Source organism: Pezoporus flaviventris, unplaced genomic scaffold (assembly GCF_033815535.1).
Source record: "Pezoporus flaviventris isolate CSIRO_AGI_PZ_B2104156 unplaced genomic scaffold, CSIRO_AGI_Pfla_v1 ptg000068l, whole genome shotgun sequence".
Classification (NCBI taxonomy): domain Eukaryota; kingdom Metazoa; phylum Chordata; class Aves; order Psittaciformes; family Psittacidae; genus Pezoporus; species Pezoporus flaviventris.
The window spans coordinates 2,215,333-2,231,774 of record NW_026892616.1 but is presented as its reverse complement, the minus strand read 5'-3'; the positions used below and the strand labels follow the sequence as shown (position 1 = coordinate 2,231,774).

The following is a 16,442-nucleotide window of genomic DNA, read 5'->3' as shown; positions in this document are numbered from 1 at the left end:
TACAAAGATTCCTTTCTAAATCTTGCCCATAAATTTTATAATTTTCTTTTCTTTGCAGTTACATGTGTTCCAGGCTTTTAACTGTATGATCTGTCCTACTTTCAAGACTTCAGGAAACTTCAACAATCACGGTCTTCTCCCTTTTATAAATTAGCAGCATTTCAGGGTCTTCCACTTAGTTCAGAGTGTGGAGAAGTAGAATAATCCCAAAGTATTTATTTTCTGAAAGATAACTTGATTATAGCAGGCTCCCTCCAATAAGCCTCTTCCGGGCTTCACAGGATCTCCCTTTCTGAGCATGCCTGAGATGCACTTCAATTTGGGTATTTTGGATAGTGTAGTCATCTGCTGTTTTATTTTACTGACTGCTGGAACCATTTTGTAATGAAAAAAACTTTATGCAAGTGCATTTTCAGATATCGAAGTGAATTAATCTAAGACCTTCTGGAATGGTGGCATAATGATCTGGACTCATTATTTTAAATACATAGAGCTAGATGTAATTGCCATCCATTGATTCTTTTTTCATGAATGGACAGAAACTCACACCTCCAGAAAGTGAATCAGGACTTCAGAGAGCTGAATCACTTCGTGCAAATGCTTCTTCATTGATAACAGAAGGAGGTAAGGATGCCCGCATACCCAATTTGAGCATGGAAATGCAGTTGCTCATTTTGTGAGTGATAATGTTCACTTCAATGGGCATCACTTTATTAAATGCATTCTGTTATTAAATGAAGATAAAAGATTTAGATGGTGAGATAGAATATATATATAAAATATGTATGAAATAAAAAATAGAAAGTGTATGATATACATATACAAATAAAACACACACTATATATAATTGTACACATAGCATAGTTCATCATATATATCTATATGATGGTGAATTGTGCTTTCATTCAGTTATGCATCAGGAAAGTTAATAGCCTTACTTGGATAAAATCACAAGGTATCATGCTACCCTCAAGGCATTATCTGTATTCATCACAAGTCAGGCTTTTACTGTAAGTTAGAAAGTGATCAGGAGAAACAACTCTTTAATTCAGACTCCTTTTAAGAATCATAAAAATCAAATCAAATTCAGGTTGACTAGTTTTATTTATTTTCTTCTCTATGTGAGTTACTAGTCAGGCATTATCAGCTGCAAAAATGTTTATAAAATTGTACAGTGTTGAAATAAATATTGTTCAGCTTAGTTTCACAGCATTCTGTCAGTTTTTCTCATTTTGAATAATAGTTTTTTTTCCACTTTGAATACTCCTTTTTCTCACATGCAATTTGTAGAATTTACTCACCATAATTTGATTTTATGATAAACAGTTAACAGAATCTTCCAAATAATTGTTACTTAAGTCGTTTTTTGACTGACACCAGCTTTAGGGCATATTAATAGATCAGAAAATGTGACCATGTCAAACGTGGTGCTGTCTCAGCAGGTTGCTTGTAAATCAATTCAACAGAATATTTTGATCAAGTACCATAAATATTTAGATGTAAGAGAAAAAAAATTGTAAATGATTGTGACCATGGGGTGCTTTATAAATATTTTATTATCACCAACCATCATTACTTTTTGGGATGTTATGGTGAATAAATAATTTTTTTAGGCAGCAATATGAAGAGCTACATAACAAAAAAAGATTAATGCTGAAAATGAATATTATTTCAAATATTTGAACACTCACTGTGCTTTGGTCTCAATAAATGATCCAGTCAAATTTAGAAAGTTTATTTGAATTCTCAGTGGCATTTTGATTTTCTAGATTGTTCTGTTAAAACTGCATGTATATAGGGGAAAAAAAAATGGGGGAAGAAAAAAAAGCTTATTTTGAGAAAATAAAGATGAGGTAGCATTCTTCATAGGAGTAGCTTCAACAGATGAAAAGACGGATGAGTTCCATGTCATGCTAAAGATGGGTACGAATTTATAAAGATATGCTGTCTGCTCTTTGTGTGCCATAAATTCTGTCTAAATAACAATATCCTCTCAGGGAGAGAATCTGCTGTTCTGGCTGCTCATGTATTATTGTATTTGGACTATCTCCATTTGCAAATGTTGACTTATCATCTGTGACCAAAGAATGAAATCTGTATGAGAGATGTGTAAAACATTTAATCGTTATTTATTTGTTAACAAAACAGGTTATCGCCAAATCCTGTTTGCATTTCTTTTCTCCTGTTCTTCCTGGAAGGTGACTGCCTGCATTCACAATGTGACACTTAAGCTGAGAATACAAATTGCAGGGGGTGAGGGTGGGGGGTTTGGTTGTTTTTTGTTTGGTTGGGTTTGTTTTTTTAATGACAGAGGGCATTAAACCAGAATAACAATCCCATATATTATTTTGCATGTTCTGTAAGTCTAAAGAGTATGCTACAATTTGATACATTTGTCAGGAAAAGTTTATACAGAATAGAATTTTATGTTAATATTTGCTGATAAATAGAATTTTAAGACTGGAAAGAATCATAGAATAATAGATTATGTAGTGAACCTACAGTTTTTTACTCCAAAGTATAAAGTTTCACCCAGTTAAATTCTGGGGGGGAGTCGGAGGAGGGGAGGAAGAATGGCATAGAAATCTGAACATAGGCAATATGAAGTCCATCCATGATAGGTAACAGAGCTGGATTTTTATCACCAGTGATGAGCACTGAACTATCCAGGTTTGGGCTGTTCAGTGAGAGCTCAGACCATGACTGCTTTAGAAAGCCTCCTGTGGCAACTTCCTACACCCTTGGCTGCATGGACCATGCCCTTGTGATTTCAGAGAGTGTAAGTTTCCTGCATAATAGTCACTAGTCTAAGAATAGTCAATTCATCTATCTATTCATAAAGACTAAACAAACTTGACCCCTTCTATCTCACAAGCTCAGCAGTCACATAAGGTGTATTCAGTATTGATCACAAAATGGCTTGCTCGCTATCTTCTATGGACAGCTGAGGGCTAGAATCTAGTTAAATCCCTGTGACTTTTCAAGCAACCAAGAGGAACTGACACTATGTTATGAAAACGTATTTCATACTCTGAGATGTCACTAAGCGTTAAGTCCTAAATAAATCCAGTACTAAATAGTTTCTGTTATAAAACCCACAGAACTAAACCAGAAATGTAGTAACATACAGCTGAAGTAATTTCAGGGGAGTGTTTAGATGGCAGGAGCAAATGTAAATGTGGCCTGTCTATAGACGGAACTTTTTATTTCCAAACAAGCTGGTTTGGAAGACTTCATGGGACTATTAACAACTCTAAAATACTAAACACTGCTGAAATTCCTAATACTTTCTATATGTATTTGCTTACCCATGGCAACATGCAAACTTAGTCTTGTGGCACTTGCTCTGCAACTAGCTAGAGAGTAGATAAAGTAGCTTATTTGTTCCCATCTGCAGAAACAGGCCACAAAATTCCTTTCAAGAAATGTCTAGGTAAGCAGGTCTAGGGAAACCAAAGGCTTTATTTATTATCAAGGGCATGGTAAAATGAAGTTCATTTCTTGGAAGATGTCTTGCCTTGAAAAATGCAGTGAACTGAACTGAAATTTTCTCTAGGCTGCCAGTGCTTCAAAGACTTTGTGGTGTGTGACTAGTTCCTGAACATGCACACATTGAAATGCGTAGAGGTTTATATACATATATGTCAATGCAGAGAAAGTAACTGGAAGTAGGCACAGAATGTTAGGCCAGATAAAAATAACATATTGACAACAGAGCCATTACTGATGGAGGTGTAACTTGGTAATGGTATTAAACTTCTAGGAAGGATACAAGAAAAAAAGAAATTAAATATAACAACCTAAGTAACAAACACTTTCATTGTAACATTTGCAATGCAGCCATAAATGAAAGAAACTTGAAACAAGAAATATAGAATACTTTCTATGTGATCATGGTATTAACAGCTACCTTTTCTGTAGCAGATTAGTAGTTTCAGCATTCCCTGGGTGTGTAAGAATTCCCCTCCTTTGCAGTGTGTCATAATAATTTTTTATTTCTCAGAAGAGCACTTCTTACGAAGACCAAGGTTGGTTCTTGTACATCTGTAAGAGGGAAGGACCAGAATCTACCAGGAAGAAAAGGGAGCTGGAGCTGAGCCTTCTGGAAATGTTCTAACCACAGGTGGCCTCTGCACAATGTTTGAAATAAAAGGCAGGTGCCCTGTCTGTGATCAGCCTATGGGTATAAACTGGAGGAGAAAAAAACCCAGGCTACCGCATTGCTATACTGTTCAAGGCTACAACCTGTTGGCATATATTAGTTGTACTCTTAAAATGCCAAACCCATTTAGATGTTCAAGATATAAAGGGAAGTGAACACTTACATTTTTTTACTCTGAAAAGATTCAGACATGAAGGGATCTCTGAGGCAGTTCTGTGTAGGAACAGAATTTCAAGCAGTTGAATAGTGTTGCATTTGAAAATGTCCATAGAATCAATTTTTTTGAAATTATAGTTTGGATCTTAAACACCTACATTTCTGTGGAACCCATCTGGATCACTTAAGCACTTCACAGAATTGTGTAGAAAATCTTGTCCTTCCAGGTTTCCCTGTCTTTTCAGAAAATACTTTAGTTGCTGCATTTCTGTATTCTAGGCAGTACTTTACACCCACTTTTACACCTCTGCTTCCTGTCCTGCCTTTTATTGTGCTAATTAAGGGTTCTTGCACCTTATCTCTGCTAAGTAATGCAGATATAATCTAACCTTATGTTATTATTTAGTTCAGTGATGATGAAAAAGAAGATTGAGCCAAGACAGAGAACAGGAACTAGCAGGGGTTTCTTGGTTTGTATGTGAGTACAGAGGATGCAATTCCAGGAAGGGAAGAGAGAAGCAGCAGGTTGCAAGGTGATGGTGGTAAGTCTACCAAAATTGACAGCAGCAATGGTAGGAATCCAGGGACCATGGAGCAAGGTGATTTGGGTACAGAATGTGATTTTATCAGCACTGACTGTGCCAGGTAGAATGACCATGGAAGGAGCCACTAAAAATATATTTTTAGTAGTCACTGAATCTTGCAGTTAATTAATAATACCAAGAAAACACATTCAGCACAGCATGTGTAGTTTTGGATTATATTTTTTTTCTACAGTTCAGAAATAAAGAACAGTCTCATTTATTTGTCTGATATGTAAAAGTAAAAAAAAGGTCAAAAGAATTTTTTTCATTATAAACTGTTTTCCAGGTTTTACACTTACTAAATACAGCAATTGCAAAACCTCTGTGAAATGTAATGATGTCACTTTAGTTCCAATCGATGTGGGGAAGGCTGTAAAAATATTTGGTCTCAGATAAGGTCATTTAGTAAAGCAGCCCTTGAAAGCCTAAAAACACTTTCTGTATTTGAGGTTAAATAGAACTGAAAATGTTGCTGTTGTTTTCTTTCTTTTTTTAAGGTGCAATATAAAAAGTTAAATAAATATGATTGCCTGAAACACAACTGTGGCAGTGTTCAAATCTACTATACTTACTGTTAGTATCCCTCAGACAAAAAATACCTATTCTTTTTTTTTTTTTCTGAGACTAAAAGGTCTCACTAGTGGAATTTATCCTGTGGTCTTGACTCTTTCAGAATTGAAGAATGACTTTTCTGGCTTAAAGACAGAGAGTTTTGGAGAAGCAGGTTGAAAAGCAGCTGGTCAACACACCAGAAGCTAGTTGCTAATTGCAGCAGTAAGTTAATCAATGAAATAGCAGTTTAGCTTCTGGGTATAATAAAAGAGATAAAAGACCACACAGAAATTAGGGTATGACTGACTCTTGAGTGGCATACATTATTTTCCTTCTTACACCTGTTTGCTTTTGAGTAAGCAAGTCATGCATCTGCTTGACAGCTATTAACAAAATAAAATAACAACAAAAACGCATTTTGGGGTAAGATTTGATATAAATATTTACAAAGACAATTTAAGGGAGTGTTTGTTATGCACTTTCGTGTTTGCTTTCAAAACATTTAGCTCCAGAGACAGATGGCTTGTACAGTTTTATCAGCACTTGTTTCATTATATATTCAAGCAGCCAAGACTGATAACCAGCCTCACAGATTAGGGATTGTTCAGAGAACAAATACTTAAAAAAAAAGAAAACAACACACATATCAATAAAGTACTTCAGAGTGGAAAAACTTGATACAGAAATCTCAGTGACATTTTTATGAAGAGAAAGGAAAGAAATTAATGCAATTATAAAATTAAAGTAGCAGGAGCAGTTTGTTTAAGTGGTGTCATCGTACGTGGTAATGAAACAACTTTTAGAAAACTGGGGAAAAACTATTGCTCAACAATGGTGGAGGAGAGAGATAATTGCCATTAAGGCAACATTACACTTTCTCAATACGAAGCAGCAAATTCTTCAGCGCAAGCTACCCCCAGAAGACCTTTCTCCCACCATACTGCTCATGATCTTTTCACTTTATGCTACTAAATAGCAACCAGAAAAAAATAAGGAGTCTTAGAAAAGAATAAGCTGTCTATACTTGATAACATAAATACACAGATTTTTTTTTTTTTTTTTGTAGGTGAGATCCTTTTTTCCCAAATCTGTTTTTCATCTTTTTCCAGTATCTTACAGTAGGACATTTATAGATTCTCTTAAATGATGATCACCATCATTATTAGCCTCTAATATTTACAAAAACATTATGCTTGTATCTGAAGGCCTTAACTGGAAAACAGGCATGTCCTGGGTTCAGCAGTAGCAGTCATTTTTTTCTCCTTCTTGGTAGCTGGTGCAGTGCTGTGTTTTGACTTCCAGCCTGGGAACAGTGCTGGTGATACCAATGTTTTCAGTTGTTGCTAAGTGATGTTTACCCTGACCAAGGACTTTGTGAGGCTCATGCTCTGCCAGGGAGGAGGGGAAGCCGTGAGGAAGCAGAGATGGGAGGCCTGACCAAAGCTAGCCAAAGAGGTATTCCATACAACAGCACGTCATGCCCGAGGTGGTGGGGGCGGTAACTGGGAGTTACCTGGAAGGACAGGGGCTTCTGGGTCGGACTCATTTCTTCGGGCTCCTTGGTGGTAGCGGTGGTGATTTGTGCTGTGCATTGGTTGCTGGATTGTTCTTGTCTCAACCCATGGGAGTTGCACTCTTTCAATTCTCCTCCCCATCCCTCTGGGAGCGGGGAAGGGAAGAGCCCCGGGGGGGGGGGAAGTCTCGATTGCTCTCAGCCTGGCTGGGAGTGAGTGAACAAGCTGTCTAGCTAGGGTTTAAACCACGACAAGGTGTGATAGGCAACATGTGCATTATGAATGAAGCTGCCTTCTTCCAAGATCAGTAAGCATGATCATTCCTTGTGGCAGCTCAACAGTAAAATATATTATTTTAATAATCTTCATTTCTAAAAAAAAAAAAAAATAATGCTTTGTGTATTTCTTTTTCTCTTGTTATTAAAACAATAATTGTTGATAATATATGAGATGACGTCTTGCAATGTATTTTGTAAATGTAAGCCTTACAATATTTTGCTAAGGCAAAAAATAGTCCCTTTTTTACAGATAAGAAAACATGAGTCAGAGCATTGGAAAATATGCACGCTCACTTGAGTAGGAGTCTGAACATATTCTCAATTCTGGACATGCATTTTATTCACAGATTTTTTTCATATAAGCATCTGTAGACTTACACTATACCTCACAGCTATTTGAACAGTTATGCAGCTAAAGATCTCCTACTGTCCTCTCCTTCTGCCTCAGCTAAAGTTCTCCTACAGCCCTCTCCTTCTGCCTCACTCTGTCTCTAACTGTCATTGGTGTGACCTACATCCATAAAAAAATTGTAATTGGTCAGCCACAGAGACTACCATGGTCTTGCCTTTGGCTGAAATCTTTGCATAGGGAAGGTTGACTGTAGGAGGACTTGCACACAATTAATTTTTGAAGTCTTAATGGGACAGTGGTATTTTTGTTAAAACAAAAAATCCCACGGAGTAGCTCCTCCAGAACATCGCTACCCTATGCACACACAGAGTATGAATTGCTAAACTATTCTCACACAGGGACTGTGAGAATGAAGATCCTAAGCCCACTGTAGGAGAGGATCTGGTTCAAGACCATCTTAAGAACCGAAACGTACACAAGTCCATGGGACATGATGAAATCCATCCACGGGTCCTGAAGGAGCTGCCGAATGAAGTTGCTAAGCTGCTGGCCATCAGATTTGAAAAATCATGGCAGTCAGGTGAAGTTCCTGATGACTGGAAAAAGGGAAATATATTTTCAAGAAAGGGAAAATGGATGACCCAGGGAATTACAGACCAGTCAGTCTCCCCTCTGTGCCTGGCAAAATCTTGGAGCAGATTCTCCTGGAAGGCATGCTAAGACACATGGAAACCAACAAGGTGCTTGGTGACAGCCAGCATGGCTCCACTAAGGGGAAATCCTACCTGACCAATTTGGTGGCCTTCTATGATGGGGCTATGGAACTGATGGACAGGAGTAGAGCAGTTGATGTCATCTACCTGGGCTTGTGCAAAGTGTTTGACACTGTCCTGCATGACATCCTTGTCTCTAAATTGGAGAGACATCAACTTGATGGTTGGACAACTTGGTGGATAAAGAACTGGCTGGATGGCCGCACACAAAGAGTTGTTGTCAATGGCTCAATGTCCAGCTGGAGACCAGTAACAAGTGGTGTCCTTCAGGGATCGGTGTTGGGACTGGTCTTGTTCAACATCTTTGTTGGTGACATGGACAGTGGGATTGAGTGCGCCCTTAGCAATTTTGCCGATGGCACCTAGCTGTGTGGTTCAGTTGATACACTGGAGGGAAGGAATGCCATCCAGAGGGTCCTTGACACACTTCTGAGGTGGGCTGATGCCAACCTCATGAATTTTAACCATGCCAAGTGCAAGGTCCAACACCTGGGTCGGAGCAATCCCAGGCACAGCTACAGGTTGGGCAGAGAAGAGATTCAGAGCAGCCCTGCGGAGAAGGACTTGGGGATGTTGGTTGATGAGAAAATGAACATGAGCCGGCAGTGTGCGTTTGCAGCCCAGAAAGCCAACCGTATCCTGGGCTGCATCAAAAGGAGTGTGACCAGCAGGTCGAAGGAGGTGATCCTGCCCCTCTACTCTGCTCTTGTGTGACCTCACCTGGAGTATTGTGTGCAGTTCTGGTGTCCTCAGCATAAAAAGGACATGGAACTGTTGGAACAAGTCCAGAGGAGGGCCACGAGGATGATCAGGGGGCTGGAGCACCTCCAGCCTATGGAGCCTATGAAGATAGGCTGAGAAAGTTGTGGCTGTTCAGCCTGGAGAAGAGAAGGCTGCGTGGAGACCTCCTAGCAGCCTTCCAGTATCTGAAGGGAGCCTCTCGGGTTGCTGGAAATGAACTATTTACTAGGGACTGTAGTGACAGGATGTCCTGGGTTCAGCAGTAGCAGTCATTTTTCTCCTTCTTGGTAGCTGGTGCAGTGCTGTGTTTTGACTTTCAGCCTGATGCTTTGGTTTGGCCAAGGACTTTGTGAGCCTCATGCTCTGCCAGGGAGGAGAGAAAGCCAGGAGGAAGCAGAGACAGGACACCTGACCCAAACTGACCAAAGAGGTATTCCATACCACAGCACGTCATGCCCAGGATGTAATGGAGTGTTACCCGGAAGGGCTAGTAGACTGCAGGGCTGGAGGAGGTGTTGGTTGGTGCTTGGTCAGGCTGGGGGGGCCAGTTATCGGTCGCTGGTTGTGAGGTGATATATTCTCTTCCCTTGTTATTTCCTTTATCATTGTTATTATTGGCGGTAGCAGTAGTGATTTGTGTTATACCTTAGTTACTTGTCCTGGGTTCAGCAGTAGCAGTCATGTTTCTCCTTCTTGGTAGCTAGTGTAGTGCAGTGTTTTGACTTTCAGCTCGGGAACAGAGCTGATAACAAGGATGTTTTGTTTGGCCAAGGACTTTGTGAGCCTCATGCTCTGCCAGGGAGGAGGGGAAGCCAGGAAGAAGCAGAGACAGGACACCTGACCCAAACTGACCAAAGAGGTATTCCATACCACAGCACGTCATGCCCAGGATGTAACTGGGAGTGAGCCGGAAGGGGCTGGGGCACTGCAGGGTTGGAGGAGGTATCGGTCGGTGCTTGGTCGGGCTGAGGGGGCAAGTTATCGGTTGGCTGGTGGTGAGATGTTGTATTCTCTTCCCTTGTTATTTCCTTTATCATTGTTATTACTGGTAGTAGCAGTAGTGATTTGTGTTACACCTTAGTTACTAAACTGTTCTTATCTCAACCCGTGGGAGTTGCATTCTTTTGATTCTCCTCTCCATCCCTCCGAGAGCAGGGGGAGGGCAAGAAAGGGGGGGGGGAAGTGAGCGAACGAATTACCTGACTGGGTTTAAACCACGACATTACTAAACTGTTCTTATCTCAACCCATGGGAGTTGCATTCTTTTGAACTCCGGGAGTAGGGGGAGAGAAAGAAGCCGGGGGGAGTGAGTGAACGAGTTGCCTGACTGGGTTTAAACCATGACACATGACAAGGGGTAATGGGTTAGAACTTAAACAAGGGAAGTTTAGATCGGGTATAAGGAAGAAATTCTTTCCTGTTAGGGTGGTGAGGCACTGGAATGGGCTGCCCAGGAAGGTTTTGAATGCTCCATCCATGGCAGTGTTCAAGGGCAGGTTGTACAGAACCTTGGGTGACATGGTTTAGTGTGATGTGTCCCTGCCCATGGCAGGGCGGGTGGAACTAGATGATCTTAATGTTCTTTCTAACACTAACTATTCTATGATACTATGATTCTATTCCTGTCTGCTTCTCACAGAAAAAGATATCTAAGTACTCCAGTGCTTTCCAGGAAGTTTGTCAACTTACAGATGGCTAAAGCAAAGGATGTTTAAAATTCATTCTGAGTTTAATGGCATTAACTGCCTAGAACTGTTACTACAGAACACAAAACAGAGAAAATAAATCTTCTGAAGAGTTATAGGGCCACATGTATATTTAGTCCAAAATAAAGCCACCTTATTACTAATTTAAATTTTAAATGGTAATGTATGTCTTATCTCTTGAAATATATTTAACTAAACAGAAAAAATACCTTCCCTCTTTTAGAGCTGTAGTACTGAAGACTCTCCTGCTAACCTTTTTTTCCACTGTAGATTGGAAGCACAAAGTCCATGCACTGTATTTCGTGAAATGTGTCATTCTGTGGTGAAAGGTTTTCTTTGTGTTTTGAAAGTATTAATCCCTGTCATATCTTTTCTCCTTGGTCAGCAAGATAGCATTGTACTTTGAGAGTAGGCAAGTTGAAAATAGTTCTGCCACTTCCCATTTTCCCCTGAAAATGGGGAAAAAAATAATCAAAATTAGATTTCTGTGGTCAGGGAAAAAAAAAAAAAGAAATCAACTTTTAACCTATAGAATAATGTTTGAGAATGTTAAGAATGTACCATGAGTACTTCCTTATTATTGGGGTTTTTTTACTAGGTACCTGCCTCAGGTTGGTTATAACTTCATACTAGAGGATTCAAATAAGGGCTCTGTAGAAAAAAGAATCTCTCTTTTCCAGGGAAATATCATAGTTCTCATTTTAGAATCAAGGTTCACTGAAATTTCTGCTAAACTCCTACTTTACAGTTGCTTTTTCTTTTGTTTTCTAATCCTTCTGGCTTAATTATTTCACCTTGTATTGATCTAAATGGAAAGCAGCACTGATTCTGTACATTGTTCATGCTCTAGTTGTCAGCAATAGGACTCCTTCTTTTACAGGGAATGCAGAAGCAAGTTTAATTACGGTTTATTATATTCTGTCACATCAACAGTGTACTGTATAGTCTCTAGACATTCAAAGAGGAGCTTCTCAGAGATAAGATTAGGAAATTACATTGTAACATACAGAAATATACCTGATTGCATTTTCTGTATGTGTGTATAAAAGCAGCGGGTTGATAATCTGTGGAATTTATAACGTGCCAGTTAAAAACAAAAAACAAAACAAAAAGCAAACAAACAAATGCAAACCCCCAACAAACAACTAGGAAAGAAAAGTAAATTCCATAAAATTAATTGGGATAATTTAGTATTCAGAAAAAAAAATCTGTTACTAAGGGTAATCCATTCTATGTTCATGGAGTACAAGAGAGTGACATTTTCTTTGGCACCATAACACAGAAAGTGTGTCCTCACTTCTAATTTTGAGTCTCAATTTTATTATTATAAAGATATGGGGCTTTTTGCTGATATACCACTGACATTTTTCTTCTGATTAGTACTGCTTTTTTAAAATGCTTTGTAACTTCCCTACTCATGTCTACCTACTAACATTCTTTCTCAAAAAACAATCTATCATTTCCTTGCTGTCACTGGGCTGTTTAATCAAGGAAATATGTCTCCTTAACTCTTCAAATATCTATAGCACTACCCAGCTGTTTTACTCTAAAGTCAAGAAAAGGCATCTCAAATTCTTGCTCAGAATTATAATACAATTAGTAGAGAATCATGACAAAGCATATTGCAGATATTATGAAATATCTAACAGCACAAAACTTGAATTTTCTGCCTTTTTCCTTGTTTGTCCTTCCTCATACATCCAGTCTAATCAGATGAGCAAATTAAGCTATTTCAAAATTAAGTAAGACTGAGAGGAATTTAGTGCTGCTGAAGACATGGGTAACCTGTCTACCTGATTGCAAGACGCCTGCAGCTGGCCAGCTGTGTCCTCAGTAGTGTATGAAAAATGATGTGGATATTTAATATGCATTGTAATTCAGCAGATTTCATTTCTGTCTCCTGTGGTCTCATTTTCCTGAGTTGCAAAAAATTATGAGAACAGTTTTTTATCAAGCACAAGATTTACATAAGCCTTGTTTTTTTATTTACGCATTGATTTTTATGGTTGCACAGCAGCTATCTGAGATGTGTTTTATGGTCAGAAGCCTTACAGATTTTGTTCTCTTTCATGTGCAATGTTTGAAGTGTTTCATGGTTTCATATGAAATCCATCAAAGTTAACTTCTCTCTTGCTTTTTGGGAGTGTGCATCAGGGTTTTATCCACTGGGTCGATGTCTAGAACTATGCATCAACCCAAGTTTGTAAAACTAGTAGTCACTAGAGTAATCCCACATAGAGAGCATTCCTCTGGGCAAGCCCGTTTTTGGGTAGTATAGATGTTTCTGTTTGCAGTAGGCTGTTAGTTCACCAAGGCTCTGCAGCAGTCAAGTGAGTTGAAAACAGAAGGGAATACATCCAAACTGCAGGATTTAACAAGCAGCATTAATTCTCACACAGAATCGGCAAGGGTTTGTTTACTTCCTCTGACATTTTCACCTACCTAGTTTTATTTTCTTAGTGGGACTGAGAGTTAAGTTTATTCACAGTAGGTTCTGAAACAGGTAACTTAGGGCTAATTGAACTGTATTTCCACTTTTGGACACTAAGCGGACATATACTCCCTGTATATGTTTCTGGTGGTGCATATACCTGTGGGACATATACTCCCTGTATGTATTTATGGTGATGGATGAGAGGGAAAGGTGTTTGTTTGGAATCCTTGATCAAATTATTCATAGTCTGTCATTTAATGAGTGACCTTGATCTAAGCTGGAACATAGAGAGGAAATTCTACAGGAGGAAAATACGATACATATACTTCCTATATATGACCTACAAAGCAACTACTTTCTAACAGAATTAAAATGTATCTGGGATTTATCAGCACAATATTTTGTGGTGGAATCATCACTTATTTTCTCATGAGGGGTATGTATAAATTTAATGCCAGATATCACAACCTAATATTATGTCTTTGTTTGTTTGTTTGTTTTTTCCCTTTCTCCTTCTTTCTTCTTTCTGTTTTTTGTTGTTTTCTTTCTTTCTTTCTTTCCTTTTCTTTCTCTTTCTTTCTTTCTTTCTTTCTTTCTTTCTTTCTTTCTTTCTTTCTTTCTTTCTTTCTTTCTTTCTTTCTTTCTTTCTTTCTTTCTTTCTTTCTTTCTTTCTTTCCCTTTCTTTTTCTTTTTCTTTTTCTTTTTCTTTTTCTTTTCCTTTTCCTTTTTTCTACAGATGGGCCTCTTGGTCCACGAGGATTGGCTGAAGCTACAGAGATGTGTACTCAAGAATGCCTGGTTTTGGGTCACTCAGACAACTGTTGGATGCCTCCCAGCTTGGGCCAATACCAACAGCCAAAGTCTCCTCTCTCCACCTTCACATCTCAGAAAGAATGGGTTAAGGACAAACTAGTTAATGGACACACATTGACCAGGACCTGGAAAGAAGATGGCAACAGAAACCAGTTCAGTGACCGAAAGCAGTATGGTTCCAGTGAGGGTCATTTTAACCCTGGCAACCACATGACTGACATTCCTCTGGCCAACTTGAAGTCTTATAAACAGGCCTCAGGAGCTGTCGACACTCCAAAGGAGCACCAGTTATAGAAATGGTTACTTTGGACCAATGACTTCGGCCTATTTAGACTTGATAATACTATGTGTGTGTCAGAGCTTTATGTACTGGGTAGACCTCTAGAACTATGCTTCACATAGCAGAGATATGCATATCTTTATGTTAGCACCATGGAAGGTATGATGTCCTGCAACAGGAGAGAGTTGTTTCTACTAGTTGTGTGCTTTTGTTAAATAGATTAAAATCTGCAGAAATGTCTCCAGTTTGCAAATATCCTTTTTTTCTGTTTGTTTTTTGAACCTGGACTGCTGCTATGAAAAGAAGATGCATTTGGAGAGTGAGAGAGCAAGAAAGTTCAGTGGATTGCAATGATTGAAAAGCATATCCAGTTAGAAAATTGTGCTTTTGTTGTCATTGATCTATGCCTGGGACCATTATACTTGAGAACATACTGCAAACAAAACAACTGAAACTGTAAACATTAAACCTATTGTGCTATTAACAATGTTAATGGACACTTGTAAGCCCATCAGTGTTCCAATACTTGTAAATAGAAACAGTTATTACTTACAATTTTTGTGTACTTATAAAGTTCACTTGAAAAGATACTGTAGCATATTTCTGTGTTTCACAGTTGCTTTTTACTTCCTTTCATTTTGCTTTTATTTTCAGTGATGGTGTTTCTGTGTTAGTAGTCTGTCTGACACACAATGTTCCAAGGAACTCAAAACACTTGTGTTAAAAGAGAAAAAAGGAGTAATGGGGTGGGAAGGAAGGTTGGTCATAGAAAGGAAAAAAGAAAATATATTTCATTCTATGTAGTAGCAAATGGTGCCAGAATTTAGGTAGAATTTCTTCTTTTCCTTCTCTTCTTTTTTTTTTTTTTTACTATTAAGAAATGAAAGGACTTGTGTAAGAGCTTAAAAATGTAGCTTTTTTTTTTTTTTTTTAATTCCACTATGTTTCATAAAACAGGAAAACTGCAAAACAAAAGAAAAATATTTAAATTATAGTGGAGGGTAAGAGGGTGTAATAGTGGAGGGTAATCCTTGATCAAATTAGCTGCTGTCTGTCATTTAATGAGTAGCAGCTGACCTTCATCTCAGCTGGAATATATAGAGGAAATTCTACAGGAGCAAAATACAATGATCATGTTTTTTCCAGCTGGATAGGTGTGTGTCTATACCTAAGACAGTTTGTATTGCTGAAACAGCAGCATCTGTGTTGATCTTCATCTGTGTTAACGTTGTAGTAACACAAGTGTTTTTAGACCATAGCCACAGAATATCTAATGTGTTGTGCCTTCATGATGTAACAGAGCATTCTCCTGGTAGGCTAGTTGGGGGAACTAAAGGGTTAAATCTCTAATTATTGCTGTTTAACTGTTTATTATCATAGTTGGTCAATGCCTGGCAGGTACCAGTACCATGTCACCTCAGTCAAACCGGCAGAGTGTCTCCTAATGTTAATAAAATCTAAATTGCACGCAAAGCAAATCCAAACCCAAACATTTTAGGTGGTTTTTATTAAGGCATGGCAGATGATCTACACAAATAAATAGCATGAAAAAAAAAAAGAAAAAAAAAAAGAAAAAAAGTCCTTACGGACAAACAAAAAAGTTACTTACGCCACAGTGAAATATCAGTCTTAAAGTAACAAATTTAGATAATCTGAAGGTGACTTTATTCTTACCAAAAACACAAGCTTTTTTTCTTCTTTATTCTTTTGTGTATAGTTGTTCGCTTTTTTATATATACATCTTTTTTTCTTACCTTTTTTTTTCCTTCACAGTATAAAAGGCATAAAAATGGGTTAGGGGTGCATTGCTTATTGCAGTACTTATGTCAGTTTGTGAGGGGTGTTTGATGACTTTGACAGAATATATATCTAACCAGTTATCCTTGTTAATGCTTTGCCAGTTCAACGTTATTTAGTTATTCAGCTCTTGCAATAAATGTTCTGAATTCCATATTGTGTTGTGTTAGTTCTTGGGCAGATGCCTAAGGGATTTTATTCCTGTTAATTTCTCTTTCTTTCTGTTATTGTTGGTTGGCTCATTCTTTGTTTCATTCTGAATTTCAACTTATTTTTCTAAGCATATCATGGTCCATTTTG

General features: G+C 38.2%; 1 protein-coding gene across 2 annotated transcripts in view; it reads left to right on the top strand.

Moving 5' to 3' along the window:
* The window catches only part of PCDH9 (protocadherin 9), a 697,615-nt gene extending 682,389 nt beyond the window's left edge, over positions 1–15,226 (top strand). For both annotated transcript variants that reach the window (XM_061471803.1, XM_061471801.1), the window contains exon 4: positions 13,989–15,226. In XM_061471803.1, the coding sequence (XP_061327787.1) occupies positions 13,989–14,359 (371 nt within the window). In that variant the 3' untranslated portion in view covers positions 14,360–15,226. The remainder of the gene's footprint in view (positions 1–13,988) is intronic.
* Positions 15,227–16,442: the final 1,216 nt, after the last annotated feature.